The following is an 18,478-nucleotide window of genomic DNA, read 5'->3' as shown; positions in this document are numbered from 1 at the left end:
ATACATGTAAAAATGAATATATTTATAGAAAATGTGTATAATTGCATTTAAATATCCTAAAAATCCTTTTTGTGGGAAACCTGCCATCCCAAAACTAAAATGTAAACTGGGTAAAAATGGCCGACGACAGGAATTATATTATATTATATTATATTTAACTACAAGTTATAATTTCAGACATTTATCCGCTGCCTTTAAAGTCACAGATATTAATCAACTGAGACATTTCAACTCTCTTTAACATTAATCAGCTCCTTTTTAACCGTAAAACTGGTTCATTAAGCAGCCAAAAATTATTTTGTATTTCTCTTTTATTTAATTTTGCAGTCAGATTTCTTTATAATCCGTTTCAGATGTACTTTTCCCAGTAAAGCAACATTCTTAAAGCACATAAAAACTCATAAAAGTAACTTTGAACTGAGTTTTGATGGGAACTTAATGAGAATAAAAGAAACCGCTTTTCACATCCTTCAAACCAAATGTGACAAAACCTTTATTCTGAGTGCAGTTTCAGAGTTTCACATTTACTCCAAAACATAACTGAACTTCAAGCCCCTCTCCCAAAAAAAACCAGAAATATTTCCTAAAAACTGAAATCAGCAGATTCTTTTTTAAAATAAACCATAACTGGAGAGGAAAAAACAAAGTGAGAACAAAATTACTGCAGTTTAAAACCAGAGATTATTTTTGATGTTCCAAGAAAGGTTAAACCGATGCCGAGTCGGTGTAAAACGGCACCAAACACGAAGCTTTTACCGCATCCAGTAAAATCTGGCGGTTCTGAGCTTCTTCCTTTCAGTTCCACTGCTGCGATGCCGCTTCTTACGGCTTTTAAAACGTGTCGGGGTCATTTAACAAAAGGTTTAGTTCCAATATTTAACTGCAGAGTGACTCAGTAACAGGGAAGAACTGTGAATTCACAATTCAGGGGGAAAAACGTCTCTCCGTTCATAATAATGTCAGAATTACATCAAACAGGATCTCTTCCGTGATTCAAAGCACGAGCAAAGACACGAACACGGGAAAAGCTTTGCTTGCAGTCACTGTGCTGAGTGCTTTCTGATCCTTTTTGATCCAATTCAACAGTAAAACATCCCTCTGTTTATCAGAAGCTTTTAGAAGATCTTACAGTGGGTCAGTACAAAGCTGCCCAGATAACAAGAGCGTCTGCCTTAACTCAGCCACGCTTCCACCAGACGATGGCCAGAGTCGGCCATCACGTCATGCCACATCTGGCCCATAAGTGGTGGAACCAAAATGAGGCCCAGCTCACAAAGTACAGCCTCCATCTGGTCCAAATAAGTGCCAAAATGAGCAGAGTTTAGGCCCAAATGTGTCTGTTATCTGGACATCCTTACAGCCAGACAAACAAAGTATATTTTACTTCTTGAATCAGTCAAATATAAATAGCAGGAAAATAAAAACTGAACTTGTCCTTTAATGGGAGGCGGCGGACATTTATTATCAATATGTTTGAAATGATCAATGATTTTTTGTATTTAAACAAATAAAGTAAAAACAGAAACGACCCAAGTGTGAAGCTAAGCCCGAAGGTTTAAGAAATCTACATTCGATGATGAAACACAGCAGAAGAAATGTCTCTACCCCCCCTCCCCCCAAATGGATTCATCTGACTGGTGGTTTCAGCTCTGTTGGCTTCATCTGTTACTCTGATGATTTTCAGTTGAGTTTCAACAGTAACCCTCAGTAATCTGATTACATTTCAGCCAGTTTTATTCAACTGCAGCAGAAAATAATTATTTTACAAATCAATCTAATTTCTGTTGGACACAAACGTAAACCTGACTTCTGTTTGTCTGTCACCATCTCTTGTGGCCAGTAACACCAACTCGAAGCGAGCCAAAGATAAATTACTGTGTGGCGGCTGGACGCCAACACTGCGCCTTCTCCCCGTAGATGTGAGGAAACCATGGCAAACATGAGGGTTCGGTGAGGAAAACAACGACAAAAAGGACAAAGATGTTTTCAAGCCACAACGTGCAGCTGGATTTCTGCACCCCGGCTCCTCTGCAGTCTGTCGCCCGACAGCAGCGACCTCAGCTGCTCAGTACTGCATCCATCAGTAGAGAACACACACACACACTCTCACACACACACACACGCACGCACATAGAGCAGTTACACCAGCTTCTTGGCCTCGAAGAAGCTCTTGAGGTGTCTCATCTGCCAGATGCCGATGGCCACGAGGATCAGGGTCTGGACGATGGACCACCAGAGGACGCGCTGGTTGGTGCTCTCACTGGTCTGACGGAAACGCTCCTCGCGGTACTGAGGGGACAGACAGCGGTGCATTAACACATGTAACACTGTTCCAAATCATCAGAGTCATCTTCAATAATCAACGCTCATAATAGTTCATGAAGCAGGTGTGTTCAGGGACCGAGCTGAGGTCAGGGATTTTCAGCTTCTGTTACCTCTGACCCAGTCGGGTTTCCTGCTCTAAACCTGGCAGCTATGAGTCACAGCTCTGTGCGAACATTATGAACAATGTCTGGGATCATTCTCTGATTGGTTTTCAGATGCTTCGATAACTCTGCAGCTCTCCGTTCCCGGTTAACGTCGCTCGCTTCCAGGGACGAGCTCTTCTCCCTCTGCTGTGCCAGCGTTTGGTTTATCGTGTAACTTGATGGAAATAGATTTCCCAGTTTTCTGCTGTAACTTCCTGTGAATGAACACTCCTTAGAAGTGCAGAATTTGTGCTTTTATTGTTAAAAACGGAGGAACCAGGTAATAAATCTGTTTTAAATCTGAATTAGCATCTGTATGGGGGTGTTTTATTTGATTTCATTCAACCTGTATGTAAGCAGGTATTTCTAAGAGTGTTCTGACCACGACAGGCAGCGATAAACACAACCATACACGGACACCCTGTTAAAACCTGCCAGTTCACTCACAGAACTGGATTTACATCCAGTCACAGCCAAAAAGACGAGGCCATGGCGTTACACTGCATCCCGCAGGCTGTGGTGGAGCAGCTTCTCATCATTCAGAGATCATGAGCCCAAACAGCAGCTGCACTGATCTGCCAGTTACCAGCTCAGCACTCGCACTGTCATTTCAGTGTGAACATAAAGGCCAGATGGTTTACTTAGTGAGGTCATGAATCTGTGTCAGTGCGAGATATGTGATTGGTTAATTAAAAGTACAACTCATGAGGCTTTTGTTTGTGACGAAGCTGAAGCTCTGACATCAAACTATTGGTCACAGTAAAGTCTGTGGAAATGAAGGACTGTGAGGAGTCTGACTGACCCTCTGGTAGTCCTGCTCCTTCTGGATCTGGTCCACCTGCTCCGCCAGCTGTCGGACTCTCAGCTGCAGCTCCGTCAGTTTGTCTTTGGCAGCGATCTCAGCGTAGTTGTTGGCGTGCTCGCCCACCTGGATGTCCAGATGAACCCTCTGCAACAGACAAATTTCAGCCATCTTTATCAGAGACCTGCAGATCCACTCAGAGTCTACACTCGAACAACCTGACTGAAAACAAACGGAGCTGTGTGTGACAGTTTAACGGAACGATCCCTGACCGCGCCTCCTCACCAGCATGCCTCCAGCGAACAGAGAGAACTTGGAGGAGTTGGAGTGCAGGCAGATCTGGTGCTCTCCTGGTGTGTGCGACGTGAAGGTGAAGCGCCCCTCTGAGCCGTACTGCCGAGACAGGATCACCTGCAGGAAACAGACATTTTTATTTAATCAGCTCGCCTCGCTGAGACGTCCTTTTCCTACAGAGAGCCGAGGACATGAGGAGACATAACAAAGACAGAATCATACAGTTTTAAAAAGGTTTGGGGGGTTTCTATCTAAAATCAACACCTGAGCAGGTTTCTGAAGCTGGGTTCAGAACTGTCCCAGAAACAAATAAAACCTGGCAGGAAGGTGGTGACCCATCATCTTACAGGAAGAAAAGTGGACAGCAGGAAATCAGCAGTGACAGGAAGAACACGTCCACACCAAAGTGCAGTGTAGCCTTAAGAAAACAACTTAAAGCTTCTGTTTGTTGGAGTCTGAATCAACAGAAAAGGGTCATGTGGTCTAATAAGTCCAGACTGACCCTGTTCCAGAGTGACGGGAACAAAGAATGAGGTGCTGCTGCTAAACTGTGGGATCAGCTGATTTTCTGACTAACCAGGTATTTCAATTATTAGATTTTCATCTTCCCAATTGTTGAGGACATACATTCTGAGAGGACAGCGTCAGGACCCACTGGTCTGAAACAGCAAAGGAGGCAATCAGCATGAGCTGTAACCCTGCTGAGAATCTTTGGGATGTGCTGGAGAAAACTTTACACGGTGGACTGAGTCTCCATCATCTTTACAACATTTTGGTGAAACATGCAGCTCTGGACAAAATAAATGTTGTCACATTGCATAAGCTTATCCAAACAATGTCCTAAAACCTCAGAGCTGATCACACTGATCAGCCTAGGCTCTGAGAAATGAACGATGTCCAGCACAGAAGGCTGGAAGAGCTTCTCTTCTGCGTGTAGCCATCGCTGGCAAAAACCCGGCATCATCGTTGCTTTTATGTTTGTGTTTACCTTGTCATCCGGGTCTCTGACCTCCACAAACATACCCAGACCCTGAGTGGCCGGCAGATACTCCTCTTTCTGTTTATCATACAGCTGAGTCCTGTAGTTACCTGCACAGAAACACACATTTAATCTCTAACACGATTGATTTATAATTTATGTGTCCATATGTACTCAACTGTAATATAAAAGATTAACTTGTGCTGATATAAATATTATTTACTACTTTTAATGCTATATTGCAGTACTCGTGTGAATGAAAACTTAACATATACGCCAAATTCATGTAACTGTTGTGAAGAGGATCATTTTCTGAGCAGCTGTCTTTCTGTACATTCAGCAGAGGGTGTGTGGACGACATGATCTGACATCCAACCCACTTCCTCAGACTCAAACGTGGTGTTATATCCGCAGAAAAGAACAACACTTCCTCAACACTGCAGAGAGCAGAGGAGCTTCAACACTTCGTTTAAGTCATGAAAACAAAACTATTATATGAGCAAAAGTATCAGCGCAATTGTGCGTTGATCAGGTCACATTTTACACAAAATAATCAAACTAACACGATCCGAAACTTTTCTCAAAGCATAGGCATTTGAAAGCAGATGCAATTTAAATCAATATATGTACAGGTTACAGCTTTACAGAACAGGAAGAACTCTTCCTAGGTTCAGTTCGGTGTTCGTGGACTTTCTAACGACACGACAGATAAGTTTAGCCCAGCTAACCAATTAGCTACCTCGCTGAAGTTGTAGAGCTAACTAGCTGTTAGCATCAGCCGCAGTCACTCACCGATAATCATCGTCTCGTCCGGAATTTCCTCTATGAAGCATTTCTTCTCGGTCTCTCCGATATGAAAATACAGCGAGGAGACGCAGGTGTAGAAAACGTTCAGGAGTAAAACTGAAAACACACACGGCTGCATCCTGATCCTGACTGACACCATCTTCCTGCCGGGACAGCGGTCGAACTGAGGCTGCGCGGCCGCAGCAATGCCACGTAAGCCCTCGCACCAATCTCACCAATCAGCGTGCCGCAGAAGCATGCTGGGTGTTGTAGTTCTTTACGCTTTGGACCTTTTACAACCGAATAAGCAAGGTTTAAAACCAGTTTCACCACTATGCAACCCAAATGTGCTGGAAAACCAACAAGGATTAAAGAAAACTAATATTTATTCATATTTCCAGCCACAAATAACAACACATAGATGAATGAAACATGCATGTGAATGTCCAGCAGAAAGTGAAATAAACTGATTAACTGATGAAAAAGTTATTTATCTTTTTAGCGTTACGATTAATAACTAAGTCTCACATCGAAGCAAAACGATTTGGCATGAATTTTCGGAATTAATCATTCAAGTTATTTGTAAAACAAACCCGTCAGTACTTAACATACTGGAAAATGAACCCAAATTGGTAAACCAACAATATTGTCTCCAACCTCGCGGGGGCAGCAACTTGAATCAATTCTAATTAGTCCAGAGAAGAAGAAAATAACTTCCTTTTAGAAGCTGTTTCCACAGCAACCAGAGGGAATCAGACATGGCGCCCGGTGAGTTTCTTGTTGTTTGTTCAAGATAAACGAATGGACCCAGCGTCGGAACTGGGAGTTTATTAGTTACAATATTTAAAACTTTTGTTTGGCAAACAGCATCCGAGAAGGAAACATGAAGTCCGAGCTTCCGTCCCGCTGATTGGCAACAGGCTAACAGTCTGAACAGTCCATATCAGAGCCGATAAATGATCGATACAGAGCAGGAAATTAACCGGTGATTGCTTTTAAAGGCTGTTAAAGTCTAAGAGCAGTCACTGTAGTACAGTAAAAAGTCTGTGTGCGGATGATATTAGAACTACAGATACGAAATAATCATGCTATTACTACACGTGCCGTTTATTATAAACCATAAATATTCTTTAAATCATACTTCAGTCTATATTTCAGTGCCAAGTGAAACATTTGGACACACCAGTGGTTAACATACAGTCATGGTGTCGCCGTCTTTTGTCACTAATTGGATGACTGTAATTTATTAAACTGAGGTTCCAGCTGGCAGGAATTGCTGCTTTTCTTTGTCTTAATAAATTGAGTTTCATAAGTTTGAATATGGTGTTGGACACCATCAGCTGGTTACTCAGAACTCAAAGTAACTGCGAAAGACAATTCTTTACTGGCTTAATGAAGCTGCCCTGCTCAGAAGCTTATAGTTATTGATGGGTAATGATGATGGTTACATGTGTGAGTCTCACTGCTGTATTTCCTGTTTGTCTGCAGGGAGCCAACCAATCGTATCCTTCACATGACAGCATTGATGAACAGAGCTGCAGCTCGCTGTGTGTCTGTTGTCCTTGACTGTTTCTTCCTCAGCTCTCGTCCACTCCTCTGCAGGTGCTCCTCTACCTCAACAGCTGGTACTTTGCTGCTTTCTGCCTGGCAGAGGTTCTCATGTTCATTTACAAAGGTAAATCTGCATGTTTCAGAAATCAGATCAGCGCACAAACTGACTGACAGCAGATGGAAGAAGGTCAAAGTCACTGAGCCTGAACGTGTGGTCGTAGATCAGTGATGCAGTCTTGTTTGTGCAGGGATTTTACTGCCGTACCCCTCAGATAATCTGGTCCTGGATGTGGTGCTGTTGCTGCTCTTCCTCGCTCTGGAGACCCTGCGGATATATTACGGTGAGAAACAGACTCCGAACACAAACATTAAGATGTCTGAATGCTGACAGCTGAGCATGGGTGCATCCTCCGTCCACAGAAAACTAATCTATATGTGAAAAAAAACGTTCAAACTTAAAGTTCTAGTTTCTCTTTACGATACTTTTCTTTGCCCTTGAGTTCATGTCGTGCTGATTCAGGCGGTGATGGATGTCACTTCACCATTCATTCCTGATGTATTCAAGTAAAGCCCAAATTAAACAGAAATCTGAGCTTCTACCTGGGCGAGATGACACCATTTATAAGCAGAAGGCTGACCCACACACTCCTTAAACTGATGAGAGCCTGAAATCTGAATCTTCCTGGACGTCAGTGCACACTTATCCAGCCAGATAAGCTCACGCTCACACGCCTTAAAAAGTACCCATAATTCAATGTTTTGATAAATGTACAAACATCTCTCTGTAAATTCAACCAACAACACTGTCGGACATATTTAACCTGAAGTAATACGTACAACATGAGATCCGCTGGACCACAGTCGATCAGTTTATTGGTTTGTGTAGAAACTAAAACAGGAACTCTTCACAGGAGCCTTTCATTTGGCCCAATTTGTATTTTAATACATGTAAATCAGGCATGGTATACAATCTAGAAAGCGATTTAAAACACTTGAATCCTGAGCTGAGTTGTGGTGTCTTCACACTTCTGTGTAGAACATATATGCTGCACAGCTTTTATGAGCGACAGTCATGAACTGATCCTGCACGTGAGCTCAGCCATCAGAACCTGCCGACCCGTCGCAGGAGTTGTCCTCAGTCACTTTACATGATGCTCGGGATTCCACCAGACGAGCTGCGTCACGCCGTTCCTAAAAATACTCGCCTGGCCTGTTTGATTAAAGCAGAGTGAAGCTGCAGGCGAGTCAGACAGGAAGTCAGACACAGGAAGTCCTTACGGCAGAGATTCCCAACCTTTTTTCTCCTTAAACGTCCCCCCACCTTCAGAGCAACCTCCACCCCCCGTTGGTCTCACCATAGAGAGCGAATGTAACCCTGAGGTTTGCTGTTTTAATCTAAAACGCATCAGTCTGTGTGGTGTAGTCCAGGAACCCCCTCCCTGTGCAGACTCCCAGTCTTACATCACAACAGTACACTGTTAGACATGAAGCTGCCTGAAGGACGAAACCGAACTGTGACACAGCTGCATCTGTTGGAATCTGCAGGTAACACTTCACCTGACAGCTGAGGGTGTTTGAGTCTGTGTTAAATGTGTTTCCACTCACAAAGACTGCAATTAAAACTCACTTTAGTCTGAGGGATTATAAATGAAAGCAAAGGAGAAACCCGTGAGGCAGCAGCAGACAGTAATGTGAGCAGATCAGACGCCTCACTGACAGGACGCTGTGTCTTCGTCCAGGCTGGAAGGGGAACCTGTGTGAGCGCACTCTGTCCTCGTGTGTGTCGCTCTTCATCCTGTTTCCCTGCGCGGCGTTGGCTGTTTACTATCTGCTGCTGCAGACCTTCGTCCTGCGACTCGAGTTCATCCTCTGCGCCATCCTGCTCTGCTTCTACAGCCTGGAGTTCCTGCTCGGGCTGCTCTCCGTGTCCGCCTTCTCCAGGTAACCGCGTCCTGCAGGTCCAGCCCGGGTGTCCTGAGTGTTTTCATTCTTTCATTTTCAGTTCATTGTGTGTTGTTCTTCTTCTGTAGGTCTAAAGCGTTCTGAGGAGCAGGCGTCTGTCACCTGAAACACATCAGCACAGCGTCACTCAGACGCCACGTGCTAACAGAAACACTTTATTTTTCTAAAGGTGGAAATTTGATGCAAATCTCTGATATTTTGTACTGTTTTTTAGAACGTATGGACCCTGAGATCAGGTTGTTTTTCTGTAAATAAACTTTGTAAATAAGACCAAGGATTCGTCTGTGACTCAAAGCTTCTGTACGGAGTTGTGTGAGCACAGGACTGATTTATCACCAGGAGCCGGTGAGGCACATGATGAACAGCACCACATAGATGGAGCGGACGACGGGCCACCAGAAGATCCACATGTTGGTGTTGTGGCTGACGGTGCTGAAATGTTCTTTTCTGATCTGTAAAAAGACAAACAGGACAGTGAGGGTCTGGTTTCAGGCTCCCGCCCTGACCCGCTCAGATGGCTCACTCACCTTATCGTAGTTCAGCTCACTCTGGATCTGTTGGACCTGCTCGGACAGCTGTCTGACTCTAAGCTGCAGTTCGGTCAGCCTGTTCTGAATGTTGATCTCCGTGTAGTTGTTGGTGCGTTCGCCCACTCTGATGTTCAGGTGAACCGCCTGCAACACGACACCAGGATGTGACATGAAGTTCAGAACCAAGTCTCACTGAATCATCCGATACATACAGGTCAAACACCTTCTTACCAACATGCGGCCCGCAGACAGGGGGCGCTCTGAGGAGTTTGGCTGCAGGCAGATCCAGTGTTCTCCAGACCCAGAAGATGTGAAGCTGAACTGTCCCTTTGATCCGTTCTGCTGGGACAGAACCAGCTGGAAGAAACAGAAACTAATGTGAGAAGAGTTGGGTTCAATGCTGTAGCTGCAATGGAAAATGAAAAGGTACAGTTCTAATCTAATAATGTCCTCAAAGTCCTCATCCTGAGTCTGTTCTTAGCAAAGAAGCCATTTTAAACTGGATCTTTAGGCACTTTGTTACCAGCAGCATGTCACAAAGACACATCATTTGTTCCCATTTCTTTAGTTGCATCTATGAAAAACAGCAAAGAAAACACAGTTTGACAGACAGAAAATAGGATTTCTGCAGCAACAAGGTGATTCCCAAAGAGCTATTAGCTGAAAACTTGGCATATCTCAGCATGGTGTGCAGTGTGTCCTTAAAACATTTGAGGAAACTGGACAAGTGGAGGACAAAAGAAGAAGTGTCAGGCCTAAAAAACTATCTACAGCAGATGAACAGGATCTGAAAGTGATGTCCTTAAGAAAGAGGAAAAAATCCAGCTGTGACCTGACAGGACCTGAGAGATGCATCTGGACCTTCAGCTGATCCATCTACTGTTGGCCCAAGCCTCATCAGAAATGGTCTCCATGGAAGGGTGGCTGTCAAGAAGCCATTCTTAAGGAAGGGAAACAGGGAGAAAAGGCTGAGCTATGCCAAATGACACAAGAAGTGGACTGAAAATCAGTGGCAACAGGTCTTATGGAGGGATGAATCCTCCCCAGAGCCCGGACCTCAACATTATTGAAGCAGTGTGGGATCATCTGACAGAGAACGGAACAAAAGGCAGCCCACATCCAAAGAAGAGCTTTGGGATGTCCTTCAAGAAGCCTGGAGAACTATTCCTGAAGACTCCTTAAAGAAATGACAGAAAGCTTGTCTCAGAGGGTTCAGGCTGTGTTGGAGAATAAAGGAGCTCAGACCAGATATTCACTTCTACTGTATTTACAACAAGAAAGAACAGCACTCGGATTTGTTCTGTAATATCTCGTACAAACCTCATCTTTAGGAGCTCTCACTGCAACATACACGCTGAGGTCCTCGGTCGCTGCTAAGAACTCATCCTCCTCGTCATCATACAGCTGAGTCCAGTAGTCACCTGCAGAGAGAGAAAGTGTGTTTTCTGAGCTCTGAACACAAACTCAGCGTCACTCTTCACTTATTTCTCTCCTCGTGTAATTTTCTTCCTGTTTTCGTCACACAGGATGTCCGTGAACATCCTCGTGTTATATTTTACTGTCCTTTACATCTCTGAAGAAGTCATCTGTGGAGTTCAGTCGTACGACAGAAGCTTTTTATCATCTTCACATTAATTCCAACAAAAACAATTACAAAACAAATCAAAAAGTTGTGTTCAGTGAAACTGTGTTTTTGGGAAAGGTTCTGGTTCAGAAGAACTGAACAAATGGATGGGAAGTGTTAGCTGGATCCCTGCAGGTGGATGCCTCGCTGGGGTCCTGGATTGTGGACCACCTGCTGGGCAGACCACAGTATGTCGTAGTTCATGCTTTAACGACACCTCGTGTAGACGCGGGCCGTGAGGGCTGTGATTGGTCCGCTCAGAACATCATTTCCGGCAGTTGCCTTTTCCGGTCTTAAGAAGCTTGTTGACGTTCGAAATGATCTAAAGTGCATTTGTTCATCCAGGTTGTAAATTCACCCGTTCAGCCTCGGCCGGTCGTACAGACCCCCCCCCCCGCGAACGTCTTCTCTGTCGTCTGCGCTTCAACATTTGCAATTTAAGCATTTGTTCTCCAATATTGATGAGCTCCAACTGCAAATACAGCTGCTCCACCTCGGTTGCCGTTGATGCCATCAATGATGACGTCCTGGAAGAGTATAAATGAAGCTTATGTCCGGTCAGCAAACCGGGGCCCCACAGGCGACTGCTCCTCTTCCCCCTCTACTCCACGGACTTCAACTACTGCACGGAGACCTGCCATCTTCAGAAGTTCTCCGATGACTCTGCAGTATCTGGATGTAGCAAAGGTGATGAGTATCTGACGGCTGTGGACGACTCTGTCACATGGTGCGAGCTTAACCACCTCCAGCTGAACGTGGCGAAGACAAAGGAAGAGGTCGTGACCTGAGGACCGAGGCACCGGTGACCCGGGTTGTTCTATGAGTCTGTGGTAGCCAGTGCTGTCCTCTATGCTGCTGCATGAAGGGTCAGCAGTTTGAGGGCGGCTGACGCCAACAGCCTGACCTGAAGGGCCAGAGATGTTGCGACTCTCTGGAGGTGGCGTCAGAGAGAAGGATGCTGTCTGAGTTAAGCAGCTGTGCAATGTTGGTTTCTGCTGTTATTTTCATTGCAGCTTCATGTACATGTTGCTTATTTCCTTTGACTTCCTGGCAGGAACACCCATGACTCAACAATCCCCCCCCCCGGGATTAATAAGCATTTCTGATTCATCGCCTCAGAGTCAACATGACGGGGAAAACGGAGCTGAGGATCACATGTCCTGAGCAGATCTCTCTTTTAAGAGTTTTTAATGATCTGCTTTGAACTACTGATGCTGCTGACTCTGCAGTTTTACTGCTTTTAGACCAGTCTGCCACCTTTGATACTTTGGACCGTGAGTTTCTCTCATCTCGTCTCCAGCGTGTGTTTGGCGTCCTGAACTGGTTTAAATCCTATTTGACAGGCAGAAGTTTTTCGGTGCACATCGGAGATTGTTCCTCCACAACAGCACCCCTTCGGTTCATTGAGGTTCAGTCCTTTTCTCCGTATATATGTTAGCTTCGGAGTCTATTTTTAAGAAACACAACATCCCATTTCATTGCTTTGCTGATGATATACAGCTTTACATGCCTATAAAACTCTACTGAGATGCCTAAATGACATTAAGACCTGGCTGAGGCTCAACTTTTTACATTTTAATGATCATTTAGCTTCTAACTGTCACGATTCAGTGAGAAATCTGGGAATAATTTTGTCTTTAAAATGGACAAACCGATTAGAACAGTCAAAAACATCATCCGTTTAGATCCCTGTACTCTGTTTTTATTCCATTAGCTTTTATGATTGTCCATTTTCTGTTATGCATTGTGTAATTATACAGTCGTTCTTTGCTTTTACTTTTTACTGCTTTATTGGATTTAATTGCGGGTTTTAGTTATTTAAATGTGCTCTAAAAATACTTGACCTTGACCTGACTGCAGCCACCTCCGGGTTTTAATGACTCAGCGATGTTCTCCAACCAGGATGCACTGCGTCACGTCCATCGTGTGACACATCAAGTCGTGTTTTGTTGCCCAAAAGTGAGGATTCGTTTTAAATCTGAGCTCATTTCAAACCTCGACCATCCACACAGCACTGTTCCATCCATATAGGAGCGCAAAACACAACCTGAACAACTTCAGCGAAAGAGAAACAGCCAAAAAGCCACAGGAGATGAGTTTGTTCAGGAAAAAGAAATAAACCCAAGTCCCTTCCTGAAAAAGAGGAAGTTTTACAGTTTGCAGTTCGCAGGCTTTTTTCCACTCAATTACTCATAAAGCCCTTGCAACACATCGATCACATCAAACAGTCCCGCTCCCTAATCTGACCATCGAAGCAGTTTATAGCCTTAATTCTTAGAAACAGGCGACCTACACCCGGTCTGATGGTTGGTTCTGTTCATGTGTGAAATAAGTGTGGTGACTTTTGATTTTTGCAGTGATTTACCTCCTATAGTTGTTTCTGGTTCTCAGGTTACATCGTGGGTATTAGGGCGTATATCAGCAGCCTGGCTTTAACCGAACAGGAACCAATCTGTTTTATTTTGAGCCAATAAAAAAGTTATTTGGCTGGATCCGTTATTTTATGTTGAACCTATGCTCTCACCTATACGTAGAAATACGTAGAAAACCAGCAGTCTTAAAATCTACATGTTTGAATGTAAAGGGCCCAAAGGAGAAGTGAAAAAAAAGAACCTGGAAAGATGGAAAACATCACACAGAAACAGCAACAGAACCAAAGCCAGAAACCAGAGTTTCCCTTACTTTTGTATTTAAATCTGCTTTATGACAGTTTTACTTCTCATGACGTCAGACACCTTGACAATAACAGCAATGACGTAAAACTAACTATAAAGTAAAAATATTAATGATAAAAATGTGTAAATCAACTCAAATTTATAGGTGTAAAAACAAAAAAACAAACAAACAAATAAAAAATACACATATTTTGATCATCGGTTCATAGCGGAAGCTCCTCGGTTAGTTTGCTGGCGCTGTTGCATAAACCGTAGGTTGTCACGGGATAAACTCACCTTTTACAACGGTGCCGCACGGGATTTCCTCCATAAAACACTTCTGTTCGCCTTCAGCAAGGTGAAAATACAGAGAAGTGACCGAACTACAGCAAAGATTCAGCATGAAAACTGCGAAAACAAACCCCAGCACCCTGCCTGACGCCATCTCGATGCTGCTTCTGAGTCTGCGCAGACTCAGAGGATGCTGGGTATTGTAGTTCTTACAAATTTGAGAGTTAAAGTTAAAAATACCGTAACTTTCTTTATTTGTGACCAGTTTCCTGTTATTAACCTAAAGATATATTGTATAATCCGGAAATAATCATTTTTAGCCTCAAGGTCTGAAAAAACGAAAGTCTAACTTAATAGATGGGTTAAAATGATTATTTCAAACGTAAAGATGGGAGAATTTCATAGTTTTAGGAATATGTATATGTAAACAAAATATTTTGAAGAAATAGCTTACTAAACCTTCTCAAACAAAAGGGATAACATATTTCCACAATGACAGGATGTGCCCTTTAAGATGGATGTTTAAGGAATAAAAAGCTAATAAAACACTCCACCCTATTTAGTGTGAGAAGATGTTCAATACTGAAATACAGCTGACTCCATCAGTCCATAACTGCCTTTAGCTTTATATGTTGTAGCTTGATCCAGCTCTCAGCCTTTTATTTCTCATGTAGGATGCCACTGATTTAATTTTCGGTTCCTTTATCTCAGACAATCAGCCCCAATTTTTCTACTGACACAGCATTAAAAACTAGTTCCTGCAGTCTGCTACAAGAATGACCAGCGGCGTTCGCACGTGACCTCATTATCAGACCGTCTACGTCACGAATCAGCACCACACACAGAATCAGTATGTAACCAACAATCGTCCTCGTCATACTAAAGTTACGCTGAAGCGGAGGTATCCATCACGGCCTTGACGAGCTAGTCAGATTCTCTTAACTGCTACGGAAAGGAGCCACAATTTTTCCTTTATCTCCTTTAGCGTTGGAAACACTGAACCATCCTTTCAGACAGGAGAGAAGTTTCTTCCATCACATGATTTCATGCAGCAGTTGAACAAGTTTATGAAAATGCATCGACTGAAGCTGGACTTTTGTTGCAGTCGATACAGGTTCCTGAATCTCATGCTGCTTTCCAAAGAAGTCAAGGGAAAAAGACCAGGGGAGGTTTTTGACCATAACTTGCTGTGGCTGATCCAAAAGTCCAAATCATCATTAAATATAAATGTATAAATAAAATAAATAATATTGTTTGGGATCATGGTTCTTACGTCTGTAGTTTGAGCCTGAACCAAACTCTTCCCAAGCTCATGGGGAGCTTTTTGAGTCTTTAACCCTACTTCTGGTCTCCTCTCCACAACTCAGCTTTCCTTTCTCTGGTTTTGGCACAAACCTGCTGTAAACATCCTGCGAATGAGTGTGTAAATGTTGTTTCAGCTGCTGCAGGCGGCCACTTGTTTTCTCGTGAACTGTAGATGCTGTCACTGCAGAGCTGTTTTCCACGGGTAAGTTATACCGGCTGCCCTCTTATTAAAACTTTACCGAAACTTCTCAGATGTTCAGACTTCCTTTTCCACATTTTGTTTTTGCATATGTTCTTTATCAACTTTTGAAGGAAAACTTTTCTCCCTTAAGCCGTCTCTAATCTCAGATGACTAATTTAACAGTAAGCGAACAGGCAGAATGTGACTGCCGGCGTTGCAAAGAGGATAAAGAAAGTTGAATTCTTCCTCGGCCATCGGCGCCGCTCTTCCTGACCTGCGCCTGTTTTGCTCGCAGGGCATTTGTTCTGCTTGTCAAAGTCTCTGTCCAAATGGGTGAAGCTCGTATTAAAGAGATCAGTGTATTTGCATGTCTCCACGATGGCTGCCTCGCTCGTTTCTCTTTGTGAATATAAAGTAGACAGAACTTAAAGCTAAGAGGTTTCATTACGGAGCCCATCGCAGCCGTGTAGTTCTGCCACACAAATTAAATTGTGCCACTTTGTTGAACACCAACCTCTGTTCATAACTGCAGCTTCATCTCTGCAGTCACGACCCACGTCAGGATTTTGCATCATAAAAAGATGTCACGGATCAGTTTTCAGCTTTCTCTGAAGGTTCAGGTCACATTCAGGTATCTGAAGGTTCTTTTTTCATAATCTCTTAAAGCCGGTAAAGAAGAATAAAAGTAAAAACCAAAATGATTATTTTGATTCAACATAAAGCTTTTTGTTTCTCTGCTTGTTTGGACAGAGAAAATGTTAGAAAAATCATGGAGTTCTACTCTGAGAAAAGCTGTAAGAATAAAGGTTTATGTGAAGGGGGGGGGGGGGGTTCCTCCTGCCTTCTGGTTCTCATAACTGTGGAGCTGGTGAGACTGTTTTTGACCGCCTGAACTCGTTTTCCCATAACACCGAATGGCCAGTAAACATAAATAGTATAAATAGTAATAGCACCGTTTTGTGAGCCAGCTTCCTGAAAAGGTTGTGCGGACTTCTCTCTTTCTTGCAAGAAATAAATGTTTTGTGTTAATTGTCTCCAGCGACTCTGAGCCTAATTTTGAGAGAATTTTTCTGACTGAACAAAGACGTTTTTTTCAAATCTTTCCTGTGTTTCTTTTAATTAATAAAACAATTATTCATCTCATTAAATGCCGATCAAACATTTTGTTCAACCTGAGCTTGTTTGAATTAAAATATTTATCAAAGATAAAGACTTCCACCTCCAGCTCTGAGCGCTTCATGTGTCAAACTGAGGAAAAAGGAAATGTCTGATTTACAGGATCATAAATGTTCTCAGTTAGTTCTGGGAACTGTGACCTATGTGCTCGATGCCAGTTTCACATTTTCACATCTATAGTTCAACAATAACACTACGATATAAATAATTGAATAAAGCTGACTTAATGTATGACTCATGATGACTAAATGTACTCATTTAGCAGGATTACTTATAATTAGATATTCAGAGAATTATTAATTTATGTAATTAAGAGATCATCTGTTCATGGATATAAATTCACTCACTTCATATTTTAATTCACACATCGTATTATTTAATTTTCAGTGAATTTCCAGTGTTTTTGCACTCTTATAGCTTTCACATGATCTCCCCGGGTATGAGTGGGTTCTCTCCGGGTTCTCCGGCTTCCTCACACCTTCCAAAAACATGCATGTTAGGACTGGTGACTCTAAATCAGGGACGTCAAACTCCGGTCCTCGAGGGCGGCTGTCCTGCAGCTTTTAGATGTTTCCCTGCTTCAATGCACCTGATTCAGATTCAATTAATCTCTTCAAAAGATTGTTAGTTCTGCCCAAACCAGCTAATGAGGCATTGATCTGAATCAGGTGTGTTGGAGCAGGGAAATATCTAAAACCTGCAGGACAGCGGCTCTGGAGGACCGGAGTTGGACATCCCTGCTCTAAATTGACCCTATCAGTGAGTGTGAGCATGCATGGTCGTTTGTCTCTGTGTGTTCCTGTGATGGACTGGCGTGCACCCCGCCTCTTGCCCAATGACGGCTGGGATCCAGCCCCCCTGCGGCCCCACAGTTGGATGAAGCAGGTATAGAAGATGGATGGATGGAACCCCCTGACTGTAAAGGCTTTTTTTTTCTTTTATCTTGTTTATTTTCTTCAGGCCTCCTCTGGATCCTCAGTTTTTTAACCAGGTAATAATAGTCAATATGGTGGATTTATGCTGTAGTGAAGTGGAGTCATTTCTGAATGTGTTTGAGATGGAGCTTCAACACATAAAGAATTGTTCTGAATACATAATGAACATACTGACAGATACATAGCCAAGTGACAGTCTGCTTCTTTTGCTATTTGTTTATGTTCATGCATTTAGCAGACACTTCTATCCAAAGTGACTTACAAATGAGGATATAACATTACAGCTAACAGGAAACCACTGGTCAGGCTCTGTCAGAGGTGACTATAAATCATGTCATTGTTTAAAAGTAACTTGAGCTTTAAAATCACAACCTGAAGCGAGCAAAGGGAGCTTTGAGACATATTCCCACCATGTTTTCTGTGTGAATGAACTGAACTTACATTGAGTCCAGTTAAAGGATTAAAGGTTTGTCTTCCATGAAAACTGTGCTGGAAACTTTCACTTCATTGAACAACCTGCTGCTTAATTAGAGCAGCAGTGATCTCTTTCCCCATTTCACTTATGATTATTTTATTTGTAATTCACAGCCCATACCAGCTGTATACAGCTCGCACTGTTGGACAATTGATTTCAAAATTCGGTATTTCCTTGTCTGTTATTGATATGTAGTTCTATCAGCCAACCAGCAGGTGTCAGTAAAACTCCACCAATAAAAGCCCTAAGATCTGCTTTGAGAGGAAGAGGAGGAGAGGAAGGGTTACTGTGCCACTACGGAGGCCGAGGGGAAGAAAAGTGGGGTAGTAATGAAGACTGATGAGAACGAAGTGGATGCTGTTATTCTCATGATCATTTATTAACTGTTTACTTCTGATTACGAAACACTTTCCTTTAAAGTTATGAGATCATATCATGTAAATAGATCATATATTATGAGATTAA

The 18,478-nt window shown here is 43.0% G+C and overlaps 3 protein-coding genes across 3 annotated transcripts; 1 reads left to right on the top strand and 2 right to left on the bottom strand.

Moving 5' to 3' along the window:
* Nucleotides 1–295: 295 nt before the first annotated feature.
* On the bottom strand, nt 296–5,522 carry LOC140317694 (transmembrane emp24 domain-containing protein 9-like). Its single transcript, XM_072395175.1, has 5 exons — nt 5,336–5,522; nt 4,553–4,653; nt 3,556–3,681; nt 3,271–3,417; nt 296–2,289 (listed from the first exon to the last, which is right to left on the bottom strand). The coding sequence occupies exons 1-5, from the start codon at nt 5,487–5,489 to the stop codon at nt 2,140–2,142; spliced, it is 678 nt and encodes a 225-aa protein (XP_072251276.1). The 5' UTR covers nt 5,490–5,522; the 3' UTR covers nt 296–2,139.
* A 557-nt stretch (nt 5,523–6,079) lies between these two features.
* On the top strand, nt 6,080–9,112 carry tmem216 (transmembrane protein 216). The gene is made up of 6 exons (XM_072395174.1): nt 6,080–6,097; nt 6,818–6,831; nt 6,911–7,004; nt 7,129–7,221; nt 8,620–8,821; nt 8,911–9,112. The coding sequence occupies exons 1-6, from the start codon at nt 6,088–6,090 to the stop codon at nt 8,924–8,926; spliced, it is 429 nt and encodes a 142-aa protein (XP_072251275.1). The 5' UTR covers nt 6,080–6,087; the 3' UTR covers nt 8,927–9,112.
* Nucleotides 8,820–14,113, bottom strand: LOC140317692 (transmembrane emp24 domain-containing protein 9-like). The gene is made up of 6 exons (XM_072395173.1): nt 13,948–14,113; nt 10,693–10,793; nt 9,604–9,729; nt 9,370–9,516; nt 9,179–9,294; nt 8,820–8,944 (listed from the first exon to the last, which is right to left on the bottom strand). Exons 1-6 carry the CDS (start codon nt 14,093–14,095, stop codon nt 8,941–8,943), a joined length of 642 nt encoding a protein of 213 aa, XP_072251274.1. The 5' UTR covers nt 14,096–14,113; the 3' UTR covers nt 8,820–8,940.
* Nucleotides 14,114–18,478: the final 4,365 nt, after the last annotated feature.

The sequence above is a fragment of the Leuresthes tenuis genome, unplaced genomic scaffold, assembly GCF_036924035.1.
Source record: "Leuresthes tenuis unplaced genomic scaffold, fLeuTen1.0.hap1 SCAF_11, whole genome shotgun sequence".
Taxonomy (NCBI): domain Eukaryota; kingdom Metazoa; phylum Chordata; class Actinopteri; order Atheriniformes; family Atherinopsidae; genus Leuresthes; species Leuresthes tenuis.
This window is presented reverse-complemented; position numbering and strand designations above follow the sequence as displayed.